Source organism: Typopeltis vanoorti, chromosome 16 (assembly GCF_054136105.1).
Source record: "Typopeltis vanoorti isolate ZY-2024b chromosome 16, IOZ_Tvanoo_1.0, whole genome shotgun sequence".
In the NCBI taxonomy this organism is placed as follows: domain Eukaryota; kingdom Metazoa; phylum Arthropoda; class Arachnida; order Uropygi; family Thelyphonidae; genus Typopeltis; species Typopeltis vanoorti.
Genome location: NC_143564.1, coordinates 65,007,129 through 65,030,351, shown reverse-complemented (window position 1 = coordinate 65,030,351; position 23,223 = coordinate 65,007,129). Strand labels below are relative to the sequence as shown.

The 23,223-nt window shown below is 34.6% G+C and overlaps 1 protein-coding gene across 1 annotated transcript in view; it reads left to right on the top strand.

Annotated features, from left to right (window-relative positions):
• Nucleotides 1-23,223, top strand: part of LOC150098084 (uncharacterized) — a 110,343-nt gene that overhangs the window by 42,748 nt on the left and 44,372 nt on the right. The window contains exons 9-11 of the mRNA XM_090406678.1: nt 3,802-3,924; nt 7,062-7,182; nt 19,783-19,992. Coding sequence (XP_090262804.1) covers nt 3,802-3,924; nt 7,062-7,182; nt 19,783-19,992 — 454 coding nt within the window. The remainder of the gene's footprint in view (nt 1-3,801; nt 3,925-7,061; nt 7,183-19,782; nt 19,993-23,223) is intronic.

Below are 23,223 nucleotides of genomic sequence, written 5' to 3'. Positions count from 1 at the left end.
AATACATAGGAAGTTGAAGTTCAGGGACCATGCGGCAAAGATTGCAAATACAACTCAAAAGATAATTTCAATGCTGAAACGAATGTTCACATGTAAAGATAAGGATGTTCTTTTGCCTCTTTACAAGGCCTTGATAAGACCTCACTTGAATTATTGTGAGCAGGTCTGGTCTCCTGGATTCCGTTGTGATTCTGATATATTGGAGTGAGTACAAAGGAGAGTGTTAAAATGATATCAGGATTGTGGGATACTGATTATGAAGACAGATTGAGAATTTGTAGACTGCAAACGCTAGCAAACAGGAGAAAGAGGGGCGATATGATTGAGACTTACAAACTTCTGAAAGGCGCGTACAGGATTTCAATTGATGGAACTTTTCAATTTATGGAGGGTGGTGAAAGAACGAGAGGGGCATCCTTGGAAGCTGAGAATGAAGGCCGCCAAGAAGGGTGTGAGCTAGGTTTTTCTCACAGAGGGTGATGCGTGATTGAAATGGATTGCCTTTTGCCTCTTTACAAGGCCTTGATAAGACCCCACTTGGATTATTGTGAGCAGGTCTGGTCTCCTGGATTCCGTTGTGATTCTGATATATTGGAGTGAGTACAAAGGAGAGTGTTAAAATGATATCAGGATTGTGGGATACTGATTATGAAGACAGATTGAGAATTTGTAGACTGCAAACGCTAGCAAACAGGAGAAAGAGGGGTGATATGATTGAGACTTACAAACTTCTGAAAGGCGCGTACAGGATTTCAATTGATGGAACTTTTCAATTTATGGAGGGTGGTGAAAGAACGAGAGGGGCATCCTTGGAAGCTGAGAATGAAGGCCGCCAAGAAGGGTGTGAGCTAGGTTTTTCTCACAGAGGGTGATGCGTGATTGAAATGGATTGCCTTTTGCCTCTTTACAAGGCCTTGATAAGACCTCACTTGGATTATTGTGAGCAGGTCTGGTCTCCTGGATTCCGTTGTGATTCTGATATATTGGAGTGAGTACAAAGGAGAGTGTTAAAATGATATCAGGATTGTGGGATACTGATTATGAAGACAGATTGAGAATTTGTAGACTGCAAACGCTAGCAAACAGGAGAAAGAGGGGTGATATGATTGAGACTTACAAACTTCTGAAAGGCGCGTACAGGATTTCAATTGATGGAACTTTTCAATTTATGGAGGGTGGTGAAAGAACGAGAGGGGCATCCTTGGAAGCTGAGAATGAAGGCCGCCAAGAAGGGTGTGAGCTAGGTTTTTCTCACAGAGGGTGATGCGTGATTGAAATGGATTGCCTTTAGATGTTGTGAGTGCAAGTAGTGTGAATGAATTCAAGAATAAGTATGATAACTTTTAAGATGAAAAGCCAAACGGCTATATTTTCTGGCAAAGTTTCTGACGATTTTTACCCCCTTAATCTATGATAACTTTTGTTTGTAGTATGTGGCCTCCTCGATGAGTCTCTGACTCCGTGTAGCGCTCTCTGAATAATATTTTTTTTTCTCTTTTTTTATATTATTTCTCAGATAAATTACATACATTATATGAAGACAATTATGCATAACAAATACTTTCTAGTACATAAAGTTTTTTTTTTAAAAATAATAATAATAACAATAACTGTTTACAACATATATTATTATAATATTCATAATGATGATTATTGCAGATGTTTCTTTGCAATTTTACACTCTATATATACAATATCAATGGATATAATCACTCTATATTGCATACTTTTGTTACAGTTATCACATCCTTATATCCTTATAAGGACTGGCTTAAAGGGGCGAAGCAAGAATGCTTTTCATATTCCCCGTTATCTGTAGAGGACAGTGTAGGGATAAGGTGTTATTGAGCTATTAAAGCTCTGATCATGGCAGGAGGGTAACAGCAATAGCCAAGCCTCAGTTAGAACTTCATTGGCTACAGCACTGCCATCTATTACCCTCCAAAGGTATTGGATTGAATGAATCAATCACCGCATCTCACCCCAGTTATCACATGCATTACTTACATTTTATTATGTCTCAGTATAAGTTACATACAATAATAATATTTACAGTATTTACAATAAGGATTATGCAGAATTTTTTATTTTATTTTATTTTTTATTTTATTTTATTTTTTATTTTATTTTATTTTTTATGTCTCAGATGAATTGCATACTTAGTTGCTGTAGTAATTATATGTAAATAATAATAAATAATAAAATAAACAATAAATAATAATAATAATAATAATAATAATAATAATAATAATAATAATAATAATAATAATAATAATAATAATAATAATAATTTTTTAAAAATAACTATTATTTGTATTCATTGCTAGAATATTTACACATATGCACAATAGTTATCTTGAGTATAATTTTACAAAATTTTTCTACATTGGATTTCAGTTAATAATTTTAATAACACTCTTTGGCTCTGTATTGTGCATTTACAACACTTGTTCTAATATTAACAGTAATGATTATACAGAATTTTGTTTAGTAAATAACTAATATAATACAGTAATAATAATTTGGGAGGCATTTCTGATTTCTTCCTCGAAGCTTTGCAGAGCTTATCTGAGTAAGATAATAAGTGGCGGTGGTTTCGTGGTTATGTTTCTATACTGGTCGCAAGTCAGGTGTTGGTTTTACTGTTTGTTGGTACGTGCTTCGAAAGCTTCAACTGCTATTACACAGTTTAACTTTTTTTTTTGGAAGTAGGGTTCGATTTGGACATGGTGTGTTTGTTTGTGTCCTTGTAGTGGTGTTTTTTGAGAGGGGGTTTGTCATAGGTTTTGTGTGTGTGTGTGTGTGTGTGTGTGTGTGTGTGTGTGTGTGTGTGTGTGTGTGTGTGTGTGTGTGTGTGTGTGTGTGTGTGTGTGGGAGAGAGAGAGAGAAACAGGAATTTCTCTAATTTTCATTCTCGCTATAATATTTATATAGTGCCTGTTTCAGCTCTCTGTATGTTCCTAGGTTTCTGTTGTCGAACGGCAGTTTGTTTATCATGTCAGGTACGTACATGTTTTGGGTGGCTTTGTCGTAGTGACTGTTGTATTTATATGTTATATAGTTTGTTGACCATGGTCTTGTTATCTGGTATGTTGTTCTGGTTATTACTCTATAGGTTGCGCTGTAGTAATGTTTTAACATGACTATGTGTTGGCATACGTCTTTCACCTTAAATATTTTGTGTTCTGTCTGTGCTGGTTGCATAAGTGTGGGTTGTTCCCAGAATATCAGTTTTACCATTTTATCTTGCAACCGTTGTAGCCTGTTAAGTCTGTAGTCTGCACAGAATGCGTATGATGTGCTTGCATATCTTAAAATGTTTCACATAATGCTTTATTCATTAGTATTTTTATGTGTGACGGAGCTATATCTTTTAATATGTATAGTTTGCTTGCTGTTATCCTAAGCTTGGTGTGTAGGTAGTTTATATGGCTATTCCAACTTTGGTCAGCATCGAAGTGAAGTCCGAAATAGCGTGTTGGTTTCACCTGTGTGATGGTTGTGGTTTTAGGTTCAGCGCTTTGTGTATAGGAGGGTGAATGTCGGATAGTGAGATTTTTAATTTCTATTGGCAGGGTTTGGGGGTTTTTGAATATCATTTGAGTTGTTTTCCCAGGGTATATATATATATATGCCGTTTTCGGTCATATAATAATAATAATAATTTCAGTAGTTGGTTGGTAGCTAGCCACTTAATCAACATAATCAACATAATACTTCATGTATGAATATACATGATTACTTTAGAGAAGCGATTTCAGAAGAACTTTATAATTTGATTCCCATATTTTCCCCTAATAGATGGCCAGTAGTTGCGGCAGTAATAGCACTGTTGCTAACTGTTATCCAAATGGTTGTTTCTGGGCTAATCAACGTATATTATGATCTTCCACCAGCTGGACTAGGCCTGTTTCCTGATCCTGAGTAAGTAATCCTGATGTTTTAGATCGATCGTTTTACTTTCTTTTAATCGAAGTTTATATGCCTTCAATTCAATTAATATCATTAATAAATATATTGTTATTAGACCTTTATAATCTTTTGTACATACAAGTTTTTAGTGTACGAGCACCAAATCTAAACATAAATAAGAAACTACTTTAAAAGACATTTAAGTTTACTACAGTTTAATACCAATTTATTTCTTTGCTATGTTTATGATATATTTCGTCAATTATATCCTGCCTTTTCATCAGTATCAGTAACATTTCACTGTAGTTGTTTGCTACTGGATATCACATGGATGAGCAATATCATCATACTTAAATGAAAGGTTTTCATTAGTAAAAGAAAATGTTCTGTGATATTATATACAATCATGTACGATTAATGCAAAAAGGAAAAGTTTCTCCTGGATTATCTGACCCCCGCCTTGCCACTGGTAAGGCGGGGGTCAGATAATCCAGGAGAACCTTACTAAAACATTACACAAGTACTAATATACTCGTATTGCTGCAGTATATCACAGTCATATAATTTTCAAGTGGCATTCAAAGCATTCATTTTTCAGAAGATACAATATACACATACGGGTGTTTTAGGCAACTAACGATTATGGATGTCTGACCAGATTGAACATTATCTTACTCCAGCTGTGTTTATCCTGAGCATTCACTACTGTTGATTATCATGTTTAATATCTTGTTAATATTAAATTAATATTAACAAGATATTAATGTTAATATTAAATGACTATTAATATCTTGTTTGATATTGTTAATTCACTTCTCTAGCCGTATCTCATTATTATTCGCATTTCACTCCAAAGACACCGTTAATCAAAAGCATCCAGTCTCCGATTATCTCTATTTTACAATGTCCACTCAGTACGAACCAATTTTAATCGTTTATGCTGCTATTCTCTCCAATTTGTCAGAGATATTTGAGCACCCCAAAAGCCGTTGCTAATCTTCTACTCCCTTCGTTCCTTACCTTAACAGTATCACTTACAGCTGTCGAGATAAATGAGGTCACTAAACACTCTGTCTGTAGTAGTATATCCTTTAAAGAAGAGAGAGGAATGACTGATCTTTATCTCTCCTGTTTTCACTACCTTTCGTTTCATCTTCCAACCTAGTTAACTTAGAATATAATTAACTGCAGCAATAAAGGAGTTCATTTCCCTCATCCTATTTGTGAAAAAGGTCAAATTATCAGCATAATCCATATTACATATTTTACGATTTTAAATGGACCTTAACTCCAGTCTTTCTATTGCAGAGTCTTGTTCATTACGAAATCAGATAAAGGACTAAATAGAAAAGGTTACTGGTCACATCATCGCAATGGTTGTTTTAAACAATTCACAGTATGCTTTTTTTCAACTCTAATACAATCCTCACTGTTATTATGCTGATAGGTTTATGAGTATTCTTCCAAAGGCTCTTACACCCTTTCATAAATTTTGCTATCACCAGAATCAAAAGCCTTTTTCATTCCAGTGATAGAAAAATATGTGATCACAGTTTTTCTGAAATTCTAAACATTTTTAAGGATTTCTCTGTCTCAGTGGAAATATCTGTCCAGCTTCTTTCGTTGTGAATATGTAAGTCGTAATATATGTGCAATAATATATATGGAATATGTATATGTATGTCAATCTTGTCCTTTATACTGATTATTACAACAATGGAGAATGCAGAAGAGCTTACCTGGAATAGACAATAAACACCACAATTGCCTTTCTTAAAAGTAACTACTTATTTTACTGGTGAACTCTCTCTGGAATTTTACCGCTTAAATAAATGTTAGAACCAACGTCAGCCAATTCGCTATACGTTCCCACCTCCTTTTAGCATTATGCAGCAACCTCATTACATCCTGATGATTTATCATTTTCTTTATATCCCCTTTAAACTGAGATGGTGTAATAGGACTGATATTAAATTAGTAAGAGGAGCTAATCTCTCTACTTAGGACAACCAGACTGAATATTGTTAAGTAGGTTATCAAAATGCTCTCCTCCCCCTCTCTGTTCCAATCTTATTAATAATGTCTTTTAGCCCTCTATGATTATTCTTTCTGACTGCATTTTCTGCCATACTACTAAATCAGACGTTTTATGTCCTTCTAACTCTGTTTTTACTTGTTAATTAGTTTCCCTTATACCTTAGGATTTGGATTCTGCTCCTGACTCTTCATGCGCCTCCTTCCTTCAGCAATTAATTGCATTGCAACACTGCTCAAATGTTTCTCTTTATGCTTCTCTCAAACTCCTAAAATATATTGACTATTTTCGTGCACATCACTTCTGGTAGCATTCCACAAACTTTCTATCTTTTTCATAAAATCTGAATGATTTATCCCAGTAGTTTCTAACAGTATCTGCGTTGCTCGGTGGTTCAAGTTAACAGTGAGAGTGTTAAGCTTTAGAGTGTATTTTCCACTCTAAAGCTATAGATGCTTTAGAGTGGAAAATGTTTTAGATACACTTTAGATATACTTTAGATATACTCTGCATCTATACTCCCTAACACTAGGGCGTATAGATGCAGAGTGTATCAGTGTTAATGTGTGATTTGGTGAGACGAAAATGTACTTGTAAAAGTTTTTTTATGCTTAAAAAGGGGGTTATTCATTCTAAGTACTAAAGTACTTAGAATGAGTAACCCCCTCCAGTATTGTAAGTACTTTAGTACTTACAATACTGGAGGAGTCCCTCACTATTATCACTCCAATTACTAATGCCAAATGTTCCAAATACTTCCGTCCAGTAATTCGTATCAGTGCAAGGTATGGCGTTTTAATTCCTCAAAATAATTTTTCTATCAAAAGTGAATTTATTTCGGAGTAAGAACATAGCTGACAACAGCATCACGTCAATTAGTTTCGCGTGATTTTACGATATCGTGTTTCAACAACAAATAAAAAAGTGCTGTTGTCATGATTAAAATGTTAAATAATATCACAGAATAAATGCGACAAGGAATTCAATATTGAAATATGCGTCTGTCTGTTTATCAATAACCTGTTCTGATGTTAATTCATATTGCATTTTACAGAGTTCTTTATATTTTAATTCACAGTATTTTCAATGAATTATAACAATACTTTACTTACAGTGACAGAATAAGAGTACTGGAAATCATTTACAACAAGCCTTACGGTCATGCTGGAGCTTATTTCGTTGGAACTGCTGTCGGTTACATCCTGGTTAAGAAGCCCAAGTTTAAAATACGACCTGTATGTAGGCTATTAATGTGTTTTAATTAAAATATTACGACAGAATAATATACTATTTTGAAATAAGTTCTGAGACAGCCCTACATTTTAGAAAATAATAATTGCTCACCTTCTTCAAGACTAAAGATGGATCCCCCATGGATCCATCTTTATCATTCAGCCAGTTTGTGATAATAAGAATACGTTATTCCAGATCACATTTTCAAGAAAATGATTATAGCGTGCAGTTTTTGGATGAACTGGACTTGCTCACGATAGACGTTTCAGTTCGTCTCAAAGTGTTCTGTTGAACTAATACCCGGAGTCTGCTCAGGCTGTCTGAGATTTTTCCAAATAATTTCTTCAAATGTACTGTACCGTAATGTACTGTATTGTACGTTGAACTACGGTGATTTACTTGCAGAAAAACCGTATATATTATTGTTTTTTCTATATAATAATGAAAATCTAAAAGCAGGTAATTCTGCAGGATCAAGTGGAGCTGAAATATTTCGCCTTTTTCAAGGAATCAATTAATAGCGATAACTGAACTTTAATTCTTTATCAGGAATGACGTCTCTAGCAAGCAACAGTGCTTTCCATTGGTAATCACGTTTAAAGCAGTTGGGAGGACACTTTGCTATCTGCTGGGTAACACTGGATTAAAATGCCTTCTTAGAGGTGAGGTACTATTTATATGCCGAAGATGAATTTGTCGGTCCTATAAGAGGTTGCATTCTTTTTTTTTTCTTTCAGAAATTCATCAGAATTACAAAATCTGGATTTTGTAATTCTGATGTTAGGGTAGAGTGGTAGTTTTATGCCAAATATATATACTGAATGGCCATTTATTAGGAACACTCTCCATTTAGGAGAATAGATGAACTATACCTGAAGACTGAAGACTCTGAATCACGTTACAGTTTGCTGTAATAAATCAGACAGACGGGAATTCGTCGATTCCATTTTTTGTATTTGATTCATCACAATAGGTAAAAGGCATGACTTAAGTGACTTTGAGCATGGTATAATTGTTGGTGCCGGACGTGCTGGTGCTACTCTTCTGGGCTTTTCACGCACATTAGTTTTTAGGGTGTGCCAGGAGTGGCATACTAAAATACAACTTCAAGCCAACAGCAGGACCTGTGGATGGAAACAACTCTTTGATGCACGAGATCAGAGAAGAATGGCAAGGATTGTGAGACGTGACAGGATGGCTATAACTAGTCAAATCATATCTCAGTTCAACAGTGGTGGTCAGAATATCATCTCAGGGCGCGCCGTTCGTCTCACGCTGTCACGGATGGGGATACAGAAGCAGACGACCATCCCGGTCCCAATGCTGTTAGCGAAGAATAGGAAGATGTGGCTTCATTGGGCACGTTATCACCAACACTGTACAGCTGACGATGGGAAAATGTCGCCTTATCCGACGAGTCCCAGATTGCACTGTATCATACTAATGACAGGAACCAGAATATGGCGACAACAACAACATGAGCCCCATGGGCCCTTCCTGCTAAGTAGTAACAGCTCAGGCTGTTCTGTTAAATGACGTGTAGTGATGTAGGGAATATTCTCTTAGCACACGTTAGGTCCGCTGATACCAGTTGAACACCGCCTAAATGCCACAGCTTTCTTGACATCGTCACTGATTTTGTTCATAGCGTGTCAGAATGATTCGAGGAATATGACAGCGAGTTTCCTTTACTTCAGTGATCAGCTCAGTCCCCAGACCCCAACCCAATAGAACATCTCTAGAATGAGATGGAATGATCATTTCGCAGTTATCCAATCTGCAACAATTGGGCGATGACATTATAACAGTTATTCAAAAGGAACGTTATTATTTGAATCAATGACACAGAGAATAGTGGCCGTTCTTAAGGAAAAAGGGAAACCTCTCTTTGGAATGAAAGGATTTTTTTTTTCAACTGACGATGATTAACCACCTTATAAGAGAGTGTGGTGGATTCCGGCAGAAAATTTTTTTTTCCCTCTCTGATAATTAGGTTGTCATTCCAAACAAGCTGGCCTGGTTGGCCGAGAGGTTAGCGTATCTGCTCTCTACTCAAGAGGCTGCGGGTTCGAATACCGCCATGGGCATGGATGTTTCTGATTTTCCCACTAACTCTCCAATGCACACATAACTGACAATGACAAATGCCCTCCAGTCATTCCAACTGCCCAACATACAATCTCCCCTGTATCCTTTTGCCAAAAAGATAACATAAACCTGTTGGCTTAATTAGACACAAAAAAAAAGTCCTGGCCCTGACGACATTCCTCCAATTGTCCTGAAGGTCTGTGCACCAGAACTGACTCCTCTCTTATGCCATCTGTACTCTCTTACTCCACTGGTATATATCCCAAAGCCTGCAAACTGGCCTATATTCAACTCATTCCAAAAAAAGGTGACAAATCACTGCCATCTAACTTCCGCCTCTATCTCACTCACTTCAGTCCTATCTAACGTGATGGAGAAAACCATCAACTCTCAACTCCAAATCTACCTGGAAGGTATCCAGCTATTAAGCAACCACCAGTACGAATTCCGTCGAAGCCGATCAACAGGAGATCTACTCTCATACATCACCCATCTCTGGACAAATGCCATGGAGAAATTCGACGAATCCCAAGTAGTTGCACTTGATATCTCCAAAGCCTTTGACCTGGTCTGGCACAAAGGCTTACTAAGCAAACTTCCATCATTTGGACTGTCTCGGGACTTCTGCTGATGGATTGCTAGCTTCCTCTCTGGAATCACACGATGTGTGATGGTAGATGGCTCCTTATCCTCTCACCACCCAACTAATGCTGGGGTCCCACAAGGTTCACTTCTCTCACCGATCCCCTTCCTTCTAAATATCAATGACCTACTTCAGTTGACCTCTGATCTAATGCACAGTTTTGCAGATGACAGCACATTACACTCTTCCCTTTCATTTGACAAACCCTACTCTACACAACTCACTTCAATCCATAGAACATCAACCACCACTGTCCTTAATTCTGACCTCCAAGCCATCGCCCAATGGGGCTCAGATAACCTCGTCAACTTCAACGCTAGTAAAACCCACTTCTGTCTTATTTCTCACAAAAAAAAGAACCATTTTCCCCCAACATTGTTTTTGATAACACTCAAATTCCCAGACAAGATGAGATATCTCTTATCGGGATTACCTTGACATCAAGCCTCTCCTGGCACAAACACATCACAACCATTGCATCCTCAGTTTCCAAAAAACTAGGTTTTCTCTTTCGCTTAAGATGTTACTTCACCTCTGAACAGCTGTCAACATTATACAAGTCACAAATCTGCCCAGTTATCGAATACCGCTTTCACATTTGGAGTGGGATGCCTAAAAGCTCCCTCAAAATGCTTGACTCAAAACAGAGGAGAGCAATTAGACTGATAAATGACCCATCCTTCATCAACTCACTTCCCCCACTTTCATATAGACGCTTGGTGTCTGCAGTGTGTGTATTCTATAAATATTTCCATGGGAAATATTCATTTGGGACAGCATCAATAATCCCCCCATTCTGTACTAAGCCCATTGAAACACGTACAGCTGCCGCCCAACATCCTTTCACAGTACACCTTGAAACCCACACAACGAGTTTCATTTCCTCCTCCTTCATCCCTGCTACTGCTGTACTGTGGAACAGTCCCCCCCCCCCGACGTATTTCCCAAGGAATACAACATACAGGCTTTTAACTCTCCAACCGACCAGGACGTATATATACGTCCAGCTAAATCTGGATACGATTCAATACACCTGTTGAAAGAACATGGATAAGAAGTGCAATTTGGCTGTTCTATCCTTTAGAAGGTGCAATAATCCTTCACGCTGCAGCGAACACTTAAACAGATTATCTCGCAAAGCTGAGTCTCAGTTCTCTATAACAAGGAAAGCAGTTCTTTGTTTTATGCTGAGCAACTTGACTGTTAGTTATATTAGAGAGGCTAAAAATATAGAAATTATTTTCATTTTCTTTCATTGTACAATTTATGATTCCAGGACAAAATATAAATCCTTGCATACTTTCTTCACTTAAATATTGCGTTACCTTGGAGAACCAATGTTTGTTGTTTTTGTGCTAATTTTGTCATGTCATATCACTACGTTTTTTCAAAATATTGCAATCTACTGTTCTTTGCACTTTCATCTTGATGGTTTCCCTGTATAATCGGTCTTTACAAAATGAAATAAAGGTTATTATTTAAATTCATATGTATATATTTTCTGCTAGTTTATATATTTTTCTCCAATTTTAAAGTAATCGATACTTTTGCGTATATTCTCTGATACAAAATATGTATATGTGCATGCATCAAATGTGAAATTTCATATTTTCACAATAGAATTGAACTTTATTTCGACTTAGATAGTTTTGCACCCCCACCTCCCTCTTCATGATAGAGAGATGTCTGATTGTACTGTTTCCATTTCATCTTTCAAGTAAATTATTTCACAAAAAAAAAACATGAAAATATAAATAATAAAATAAAATAATTAAAATATATAAATAATAACGTTAACATTTCCCCCTTTCTAACACACTACTACACATTGCATTGATGTGATATAAGTTCCAAATTTTTTGTGTGTTAGAAACACATTCTGTACTTAGGCAAGATTGTGGTACACATTCTGTGTACCACATTCTCGCCTAATACAACTTTTTTTCAAATATGCCTATTATAAGACTGTTTTTTTTTGTAAATAAGAATACAGTTTGCCGAAACTTTGTCTATTAAATTTTCTAAATCAAATGTAAACAAGTTTCTCCTTTCCCAACCCACCACTCATATACGGTACTAACTTACTATGGATTCACATAGTAAGTTAGTAACCTCTCGCATATGGGCCCAACATAAAAAAAAAACTCTTGGTGGAAAAAGGGCGTCTGTGATCCTACCACTTCTTTTAGCTGAATGCTTCACTCCCAAAATCCCCATGAGGTATTGGAGTGACCATACGGTATAGTCGCTCCAATACCTTATGGGGATTTTGGGAGTGAAGTATAAACTTCAGGGAATAGAATGGGTCTGCTATATGCTATATAATGGGTGGCCTCAATGCAGAGTATGTAAGGAGAAGTATAAGGAAGAATTGACCTAATCTATAGAAGGGATTGCAAAGTACGATCTTATTGAGGGACTGGAATATTGGAAACCTGATGAAGGAGGGGAAAATCCCGGAACCGTAAGTAAGAATCTAAAAGAGAAAATGTATGGGGTAATATATCACGTTTCTCTGACCTAGGACTTCTTACTGGCCAATCCAGTACAACGGCGCGTGCGCACACACACACGCACGCACGCACAAAATATGTATATGTGCATGCATCAAATGTGAAATTTCATATTTTCACAATAGAATTGAACTTTATTTCGACTTAGATAGTTTTGCACCCCCACCTCCCTCTTCATGATAGAGAGATGTCTGATTGTACTGTTTCCATTTCATCTTTCAAGTAAATTATTTCACAAAAAAAAAAACATGAAAATATAAATAATAAAATAAAATAATTAAAATATATAAATAATAACGTTAACATTTCCCCCTTTCTAACACACTACTACACATTGCATTGATGTGATATAAGTTCCAAATTTTTTGTGTGTTAGAAACACATTCTGTACTTAGGCAAGATTGTGGTACACATTCTGTGTACCACATTCTCGCCTAATACAACTTTTTTTCAAATATGCCTATTATAAGACTGTTTTTTTTTGTAAATAAGAATACAGTTTGCCGAAACTTTGTCTATTAAATTTTCTAAATCAAATGTAAACAAGTTTCTCCTTTCCCAACCCACCACTCATATACGGTACTAACTTACTATGGATTCACATAGTAAGTTAGTAACCTCTCGCATATGGGCCCAACATAAAAAAAAAACTCTTGGTGGAAAAAGGGCGTCTGTGATCCTACCACTTCTTTTAGCTGAATGCTTCACTCCCAAAATCCCCATGAGGTATTGGAGTGACCATACGGTATAGTCGCTCCAATACCTTATGGGGATTTTGGGAGTGAAGTATAAACTTCAGGGAATAGAATGGGTCTGCTATATGCTATATAATGGGTGGCCTCAATGCAGAGTATGTAAGGAGAAGTATAAGGAAGAATTGACCTAATCTATAGAAGGGATTGCAAAGTACGATCTTATTGAGGGACTGGAATATTGGAAACCTGATGAAGGAGGGGAAAATCCCGGAACCGTAAGTAAGAATCTAAAAGAGAAAATGTATGGGGTAATATATCACGTTTCTCTGACCTAGGACTTCTTACTGGCCAATCCAGTACAACGGCGCGTGCGCACACACACACGCACGCACGCACGCACGCACGCACACACACACACACACACACACACACACACACACACACACACACACACACACACACACACACACACACACACACACACACACACACACCAAGCAATTCATAAAAATTGATAATTTTCAAACAAATAAAGTAAGTTGTTAAATGAAAAAGTAGAATATAGTTATTAATTTATTGTAAGTGTGATATCTGTAAACCATAATACGAAGAATATGTGTCGAAACAGATACTAGGGTTTATATTTCTTAGGTAATGAGCACAATACCTAAATCTTGTATATTCAGTGCCTAAAATGATTCCTTTTTTATATAAACTGTATCTATACTTTATGATCATAAGTTCCCAAATTACTTTTCAGCTGTTGGTATTCGCAGGCTGGGTGGCTGCCATTTTAATGAACGGCAGTGTGGTCTATGGTGCTTACGGTTGGAATAATGGTCAATCCTGGACACCCACTGTCGCTGCTATTTATTCGGCTACTTCCAAAACAGCCTTCGGTTTGGGTGTGGCGTGGGTTATCCTCAGCTGCTGCTCAGGAAACGGAGGTAAATGGTGGCTAATTTATTTTTTAAATCAAACATTTATTAAGAAATTAGTTAAGCACAAAATATTAGTTAAACCCCAATATTAGTTGACTCAAGTTCACAAAATGAAATCCTCCCGATTTATCAGTTCAAGAGTTAAAGCATTTATTTTGTTTTTTGAATGCATTAATAAAAGAATATACCGATATTCGCTAGACTGAAAGTGGGAATAACTTAAGAAATATAAAAGTTTGACGTTTGAAAAAAATATTTAGAACCTATACGCAGTGTTTCATTGCTTGTCAAATAACATTTTAATGTTAATAAATTTATTCTTAGAAATGTTCATAAGATTAATTATTATTACTACCTTTATTTTTATATTCGAGTATGACTTATTACATATGTTCGCATCGCTCTCCTTATTTATGCGGTTTATAACTTAAATAAGGTTTATTTAAGTAGTCTATTGCTATTAATTTAAGCAGTTCATCACTGTTCGTTCTCCTTTCCTGTGAGCCAGAGAAAAATAGTACTGGTGAAAACAAGTTCATTCCACGTGTCTAACAGAGGTTCCCAAACTTTTATACCTTGCACTTGCCTTGAAATATTTCATAAATTTCACGCTTCTCCTTCCAGATCAAGTGCAAAGAAAGAAATCTGACGTGAAAATTACGTGTAAACATATTCTCCATAATATAAAGCTAAATATAACTTTTCAAATATAAAGTATTGCTGTAAAAACTCGGATTCTTATAAGCAAGAATTTTGATCGAATGTAAATTTTAGTAATTCATTCGAAGTGTTTATAAAAACGCATACTTCATATAATATGTGTACAAACATATTATTTGAATGTCATTACTTTCTGAAACAGTTTAAGTTCTCTGAGACGAAATGTTACAGTATTGTATGACAACTAAACTATTTCCTGGAAGCAAAGAACTTTTGAAAAAATTTCTCTTAACTTTGTTAAAAAGATTTCATATCAAAAATACGTGCCATCTCTTTAGACAATCAGGCGAACTCCCACAACCTGAGAACGTCTGACTCAAAGTATGCTGTTAAAATAACTTTCCATTCAACATTCAATATTTACATAATTTTAAAATAAATATCTTTAACTTTCAGTATGACTTTTATTGTAGTTCAACTTCAGTCATTCTATTGTAATCTAACCCCAGGCAAGTTAATCAAGTCATAAAAGTAGAACCACTGAAGCATTAAGTGTAAACAAAGGTAATAACTAGTTACGAGAACAACTGATACAATCGGTAAGCTTCCAATTAACTGACTTTTTTTAATATTTTACACTAGGTTTTTTAAATAGCTTCCTCAGCTGGAAGGCCTGGATTCCTCTAAATCGACTGAGTTTCTTGGGTTATCTGGTACATCCCCTTATTCAGTGGGTATATACAGCATTTCTTCATGAAAGAATATACACCAGTAATTATGTATGGGTAAGTACTGATTTAAACTGATATTTTTTCTCTTAATGGAAATATCTAATAGCATTATTTTGTATAAAACTATAAAAAACGAGTTAAAATGATGATAAATGCGTACTTACGAATAAATAAAATGTGCAAAGGAAAGTGGTCAGAACAGCACACGTCCGTTGTGCTATACACTAATTAAATAAAATTAACATTAAGAATACCTTATTTTTTTTCTTTAGTTTTTTTATCTCTCCAGATATCTTGGGCATTTTTTCGTGTTCTCTTTTTTTTTAAATTAATTTACTTTTTTTTTCTAGTACTATGACCTGTTTTAAAGAGGTGAATTAACTCGTGTCTTACAGTGTTCGAGGATGAAGGTCATTATTCTGTTATTACGTTTACTTGTTAAACTTGTTTGACTGTAACAGTTCTTTTCACTTGTTTAAAATATCCACGACCCACAATTATTATTTACCTTTAGTTTAAAATTCTAGCTGCATAATGGTACTTAATAAATGATTGATTACTTTATAATAATCAGTGTTATGTAACGAAATTAAGATTCGTTTATTTTGTAATTTTTTTTTGGGGGGGGGAGGGGAGGCGGATCAAATATCGACTCATCCTATTACTAGCAAACAAACCCGGCATAACACTTGGAACTGGCGACAAGGTATATTAGTCTTAACTGCATCATTAAAATATCATTTCTATTAATAAATATTCTTCGTTGTAGTCGCTTAAGGCTGAAAGTTAAATACAAGAGAGAAGGTTTCCACTTAGCGTTGTAAAGAATGTGGAGAACCAACCAAGGTGGGTTCTGACCTAATGTTTAATCCTCGCCTTCTCATCAGGCATCTCTTTAGTAAGTACCTGAATATTGAAGAAACGAGCATAGGCTGACAATTAGAGATTTAGCCAACGAAGATGTATTCTGTATTATTAAACCAAAACAGAATTATGCCACAACATGAAAGAATTTCGTGCTGACTGAGGAGTCACCATTTGAACAAAGATTCGCTGTTTTCTTCATTGAAAACTCAAGCCACTGGAACAATCTCCAATTCAACGTGAGCAGAAATCTTTTATTTTGTCGAGAACAATATAAGACGTGTCAAGAGATAAGAAGAAGCATAACTGACAGGCGAATTAGGAAAATAAAAACGAACGAGGTTTCTTCTAAATAACAACTACAAGACGTTGCATTCAGGCAATCATGATTAGTAAAAGGAATCAGTAGTTATAATATTCAACACCAAATACGAAGATAATCTCGTATTGAATTACAGGCAATAGCAATCAGGATGATATAGTCAAATATCAAAATGAGGAACTGGACGGTGAGAATTATTTGTATCTGCAGTTTCACAAAACGTTCTAAGGAAGAAGAGAAAGAATTTTTTCGTCGGTTCTCCACATTAGAGAAGTGCTGAAAAAAAAAAGAAAGAAAGGAAAAGATGATCCTTGTTGGGAATCTAAGCTGCAGAGTAGGAAATGAATATAAGACGTACAGAAATGTTTTAGGAAAATTTGGAGAAAAAATAACAGCGCTTTTTCCAAATTTTCTATTAAAGGGATTGATTAGTCTTTGCTAACACCATTTTCTAAAGAAAATATCTGTGGATGGGAAGCTCAGAGGTGAAGAAGTCAGGTTCGGGTGACATAGAGGTTATCAGGATCGGAAATGCACTTCAACAGAGAAATTTGAGAAATAACGGAATATATATTTTTTTATTTTTATGTAAAAAATAAATTAAAATGAACAATGCAAAAAAAATATAAAATTGATAAAAAAATTCTTATTCCACCCACGGGGGCAAATTTGGGTTTGTACTTTTTGTACAAATTTAGGTTTAAAATATTTTTCGTCGGTTCTCCACATTAGAGAAGCGTGCTAACAAACAAACAAATATATATATATATATATAAGAAGGATCTGCATACGACATGCTTTTTTCTTGTCAAATGTCTCTTGTCTCTGCTGAGACATCAGGTGAGAGACAAGGGCTCACATTAGCTCCATTGTTATTCATCATCTATATGGATCATATCATAAAAAAGAAAATGGTATTAAACCTGATAACGACGTTGGAGATGTTAATTTCGGCTCTTTACTTTATGCAAATGATGTTACACCCTCTAAATCGAGTAAAAGTCCCCAAGATATCTAAATTAAATTTGTGATAACTTTTGTAACAATTTTGTGAAAATCAGCAATAAAAAGCAAAACGATGAAAATAGGCAAGAACGTTGAAAGTATGAACTGCATTCTGAACAGGAAGCCTGTAACAGGTAAAATAAAATATTATCAGCTGTTTAAGTGCAATTTTAGCGAAGATGGCAATGTGAAAACAGAATAAGCGAAGTTGATATGCTGAGGAGTCAACTGAATAAATTGATATGGAATAAGAAAGAAAATGGTCAAACCATTAAAGTAGTTGTAGACATAACAGTGTTCAAATTATGGATTCGAGAACTAGGTTGGAAAAGTTAATCAAAGACCGCAAATCACAGGTATGAGAGTTCTGAGAAAAATCGGGAGAGTCATCAGATGGCACTGTCAATATCATATTAAAAATGCAGATATTATGATAGGAAATAGACGTTGTTTGCATTCAAGCATGCAGAAATGCCTGAACAGAGTGACTATAACATTCTTAAGATGTTATAGTCACTTAAACAGGATGGGAATGGAAAATTAACAGAGTAGATGTTTGATTCCTGGTCGAATGGGGGGGGGGAAACGGAGGAAGACAAGATCTAAGTGTATCGATGCATTTAAAATTGCCGTAGAAGGCTGAAATATAAGATTTGACGATACTTGAGTCCCCTCAGATAAGACTAATTTGTGGAAAATTGTTTGTAGGAAGTTAGTAATAATGTAAACTTGAAGGAAATTCATATCCGGAATTCTATGATGATGACGACAGTCTTTCCTCCTTCTTTTTCTTCTTCCCTGTTCGTATCTGATTTCTACATAGCGAAGCAGTTAGTGTGATTCAGCTCAAACTTAGATTAGGTTAAATATTTTCATGTTTGATTATGACACGGATGGTTTGAGTAAGTTAGCTGATTACGCACGAAATACTAAGGACTTAGCTTTGTCTGTCAAAATCGTTCGTTTATAATGTTACCGTATTTGTTGATTTTTTTTATCCGTAATTATATTCGTATATTTCACTTGTAGTAAAATTAATGTTGATTATAATCATTCTTAATTTGTCTCTTGATAAGCGAATAACTGAAGAATAACTTTGTATTTGTAAAGTGCAATCTTGGGTTATTAATCTGAAAAATCATCCATATGTTTGTTTTCTTTGTTTCTTCTTTTTACTTTAAGATTCAGTTTGTTGCATCTACAATATTCAACTCCAGTAAGTCTCACCATCATCTTTTTTTTTTATCCATTCTATTAATACGATTATTCTATTCTGAATTTAAGAAATAAGATCTTTTTAACAAAAACGATTTACACTTTTGTAAGTAGTAAATATAAAAGTTATTTTTAATCAATCTGATTTTTTAATTTACTTCCTTAGAGACTTTGAACTCCCTTTCCATTTTTCTGATGTAGTCCATAAGAACAAATGTGTTTTCTATAAAGTGCATGAATTCTCTATTTGTATGATATGTGAGATGGGAAACTGATCTTCCTGGGATAAAAAAAAATTAGGTATTTTTCCTGTCTTCATCCGATTTCAAGATGCGTATGCATCTCGAAATTTTTCTGCCAAAATGTTTTCTATTGATTTTATAAACTCACAGTGGTATTTATTTCGCAACTTCGGTGTATCCGATGGCTAACTACTATGCTGAAAAATCACTGAGGAGGGAGTCGAGTATTTATCTGACCCATTTGAAGTATTCAGGAGATTGAACAGAAAAACTATCAAAAACTGTTAGAAATCTATTTAAAGTCCTCTGCGGATCCTTTGAAAGTTTGTCACTGAAGAAGTAGAAGAAAACAAAGCGTTAAAAGTGATGCTTGGTGGCATCACGTTTTTTGTTTGAAATTGTTGTTTATACAAATTTATATTTAAATTTGTATAAACAACAATTTCAAACATACAAACGTTTCTTGGGCATGGAATTGAAAACAAAGCTTTTTTTTTAATATTTGAGCTTGTAACGTATATAACTAAGCTTAGTTAAAAAAAACAACTGAGTTTGAGATATAAACTAATATTTAAATTATAAAATTACAAAAACTTTAACAATTTACTGTAAGTTAAACTCATTTTAGCATCTAAAAATTAGATATAAATATTATGTAATTGTGTCTGTATTGTTTATTACAGCTATATATGGTTTTGGGCCATTTTATGCTTACCATGGCCATATCCTTGGGCTGTTCTCTTGCATTTGAGAGTCCTTTTCTAGCACTGGAGAAAATTATATTTAATCTTGGTGGAAAGGAAGAAGAATCCACTTCTGCAAATTCACAATCGAACAAATTTGTGGAACCACCGCCCTACAACGAAGAGATGAAACCCAGACCTTACCACAATGTTAGAGAAAATGGAGTGACAAATGGAAACTGTCGAAATGGAGGGATTGATAATAATGCTTTTTGTAGGTTGTAATTATTCGTCGGAGAATTAATCTCTAGGAAGTGGAAGAATTCCATCCAAACTGATTACTTCAGAACCTAGAAGATTCATGTGATGTGATTTTGTACCGCAACCAGTCATACTGGATACAAAGAAACAAAAGTGTTTTTTCTATGTTATTTCACATTATCTATCATATGATTTCTCTTTTATTAGAAATAATCGTATAGTTTTTCAGATATCATGTCGGTTGTTTTTCACACCACAATCCAGTGTATGTATGATAACAGAGACGGAGATTGTTAACTCATCTAAGACACCGAAACTGGAAAATTCTAATCGATTTATCAACTCGTATGGTGACAATGAAATTGCAAAATCACAGTGGACAATCACTAGATTAATTATCCATCTGTCCATAAATACAATTACTATATCTTTTTTAGTCAATAAGGATTTCATCTTATGTTAATATATTATAATTATTATTTAATGTAAACGAGAAGTTCCACATCTATGGAGTGTACTTTTAATTATTTTACTGATTTTAATAAATAATAAATTTTATTTTTTGCTCGCTGTTGACCTAATAATAAGTCATCAGATATATTTTGATATGCGTGTAACATTTTTCTTATATAATTATTTAACTTTTAGAAAAGTTCTATATAGATTTTCCCGTGATATAGTGCTGATTCAAAAGGATTTATTAAATTCGGTTTCCACTCACGCGTGCACGAATTCAGACACATCCAAGGAAAGAAAGAAAGAAAGAAAGACTAGATGCTCACTACAATAATGAAATTGATAAGTGAGGTTTATGTCATTTTTAAATTATAAATATTTAAACCAATTTGGACCCTGTATCATTACCTGAATGTGTAGCTACCATCCAGTGAAGTCCCTTCCCCTAAGACACGGATTTTGAGAAGAATTTATCAATAAGGATTTTGTCAAAAAACGAGCTATCGTATCTGTTAAAAGCTAGATTAAACGTTTATTTGGTAATAAAAACTCTTTTATCATTGTTAGATCAGAATTTACAAATTTAACAATACACGTTCCACGAAATAAGCCTCTATGTATATTTCAAATGTATTTTTATTTTAATACGCAGTTATATTAATTACAATTAATTTCTCTATATATGAATACTTTTATATAGAGATTATGTAAAGTCCCTTCATACTTTAGCGAGTTATATGCATACTATTAGACTGTTATATAAGGAACGAAGACATCATTCTATAAAGCAGTCTTTCCCCTAAATGTATTGGCAATCATTGCTTATATTCAGCAGAACTTGACACTTTAGTGGAAAAGGAACTGTTTCAAGTGATAAAAATTTGGCAAAAAAGAATTCCGTCAGTTATGATTTTCGTATCTTCTCCAGAATGCGCGTTGAACTTCTTCAGTTGAACATTATGATACACGCTAAAATAGGGAGTAACAGCTCACTTCATTTATTTGATATTAATATAATTGAAACAAGGAGCAGCAAATCTGAGTTCTTGGGAGTAAGACTCCCTGTAACTTCGAGATAACGAAACTTTCAATTTGGAGAGAAGTGAACAGCCCCACTTTTTCCCCAGATAGTCTATTTATCTACTAACAGATGTTATGCAAATAACTGAATAATGTTTGAAGGACTTCGCGCTATCAGTTAATATAAGGTTCCTGTCTTATCATTACGCATTCCTTTCAATGTAATTCATATTTTTACTTGAAGCAACTTCACAGAAACAAACAGCATCCTCGATTATTATTATTTCCTTTTCTTTTATTATTATTTTTCTCTAAAAACAAAGTTAAAAATGCGTTCGCATACCTGTAAGTGCATTGCAATCTAAATCAAGTTTTGACTCTCCCATGAATCGAAATGCATTAAGAAACAGTTACAGCTGAGGGCACTGTTCCATTTTTTTTAACCCTTTCATGTCGTGGTACAGCACTAGTAATCATTATAAGTGCAAGATAAAGTAGCATAATTAGATACGGGGAAGAACAGATCAGTGCTTTGAGCTGTTTACAACTACCATGTGTAGTGGTTGTATACGGCTCACATAATGACTGTAACCTGCTACGAATAAAAAAAAAATAGACTATTTTTTCTAGGGTAATTTGAGAGTGGTTTGATTCTAGAATTTTTATTTCAAACCGGTTATTTTAGAACAATAAAAGTTACTTTAAGAAGCTGGTGAATACGACTGCCTTAAGCAGTATTTAAAACTGAATATGAAGAGGTTAACAGTTCCCCACAGAAGCTCTTGCATATTCATACGGTTTTGGCCATACGTCTGTATTGATTGCTAAGAATTATTAATAACAAGTATTAATTAATTATAAATCAATGATTTGTTATCGAAGGTTATTGTAAGGGTATGCTTTGATAATAACTACGTTATAAGAGGCATGAATTGAAATTCCTTCCTAAATAATATTAAATTACACATATATGTTTTTTTAGTATTTAATTATATTTGTGTGATATCTTTGCTGTAAACTCATTGTAAAATATACTTGGAAATATGTCGTTAAAATATGATTGTATGTAAATGTAGTGATTCATAAATATACCTTTCATTTGTATAGAGAATAAATTAGATTTGTATACATCTACGGTGTTGAATTTTCTTCAAAAAACCCACTAACTAACCACATCTATAAACACACGTGAGTTTTCCAGTCTGTTTATCAAGATTTATGACACAATTTTGTTTCACAAGTTGTCATAGGAACTTGCGCTAATACGGAATACCATTTTTTTTGTGTGCAAAATGAAAGGAACTTTAAAAAAATACAGAAATAACAGGCTATAATTACCTTCGTGGCATGAACTTTACTATATAATAAAATTATAGACGATTTATACAGCAGAAACAGTTGCCGACACACACACACTATAAAGCATTATGTGAAAACATTTTAAAATACGCAATCACATCATAAGCATTCTGTGCAGACTACAGACTTAACAGGTTACAATGGTTGCAAGATAAAATGGTAAAACTGATATTCTGGGAACAACCCACTCTTATGCAGGAAGCACGGACAAAACACAAAATATTTAAGATGAAACACTTATGCCACTACACAGTCATGTTAAAACACTACTACAGCCCAACATATAGAGTAACCAGAACAACATATCACATAACAAGACCACAGTCAACAAACTACATAACATAT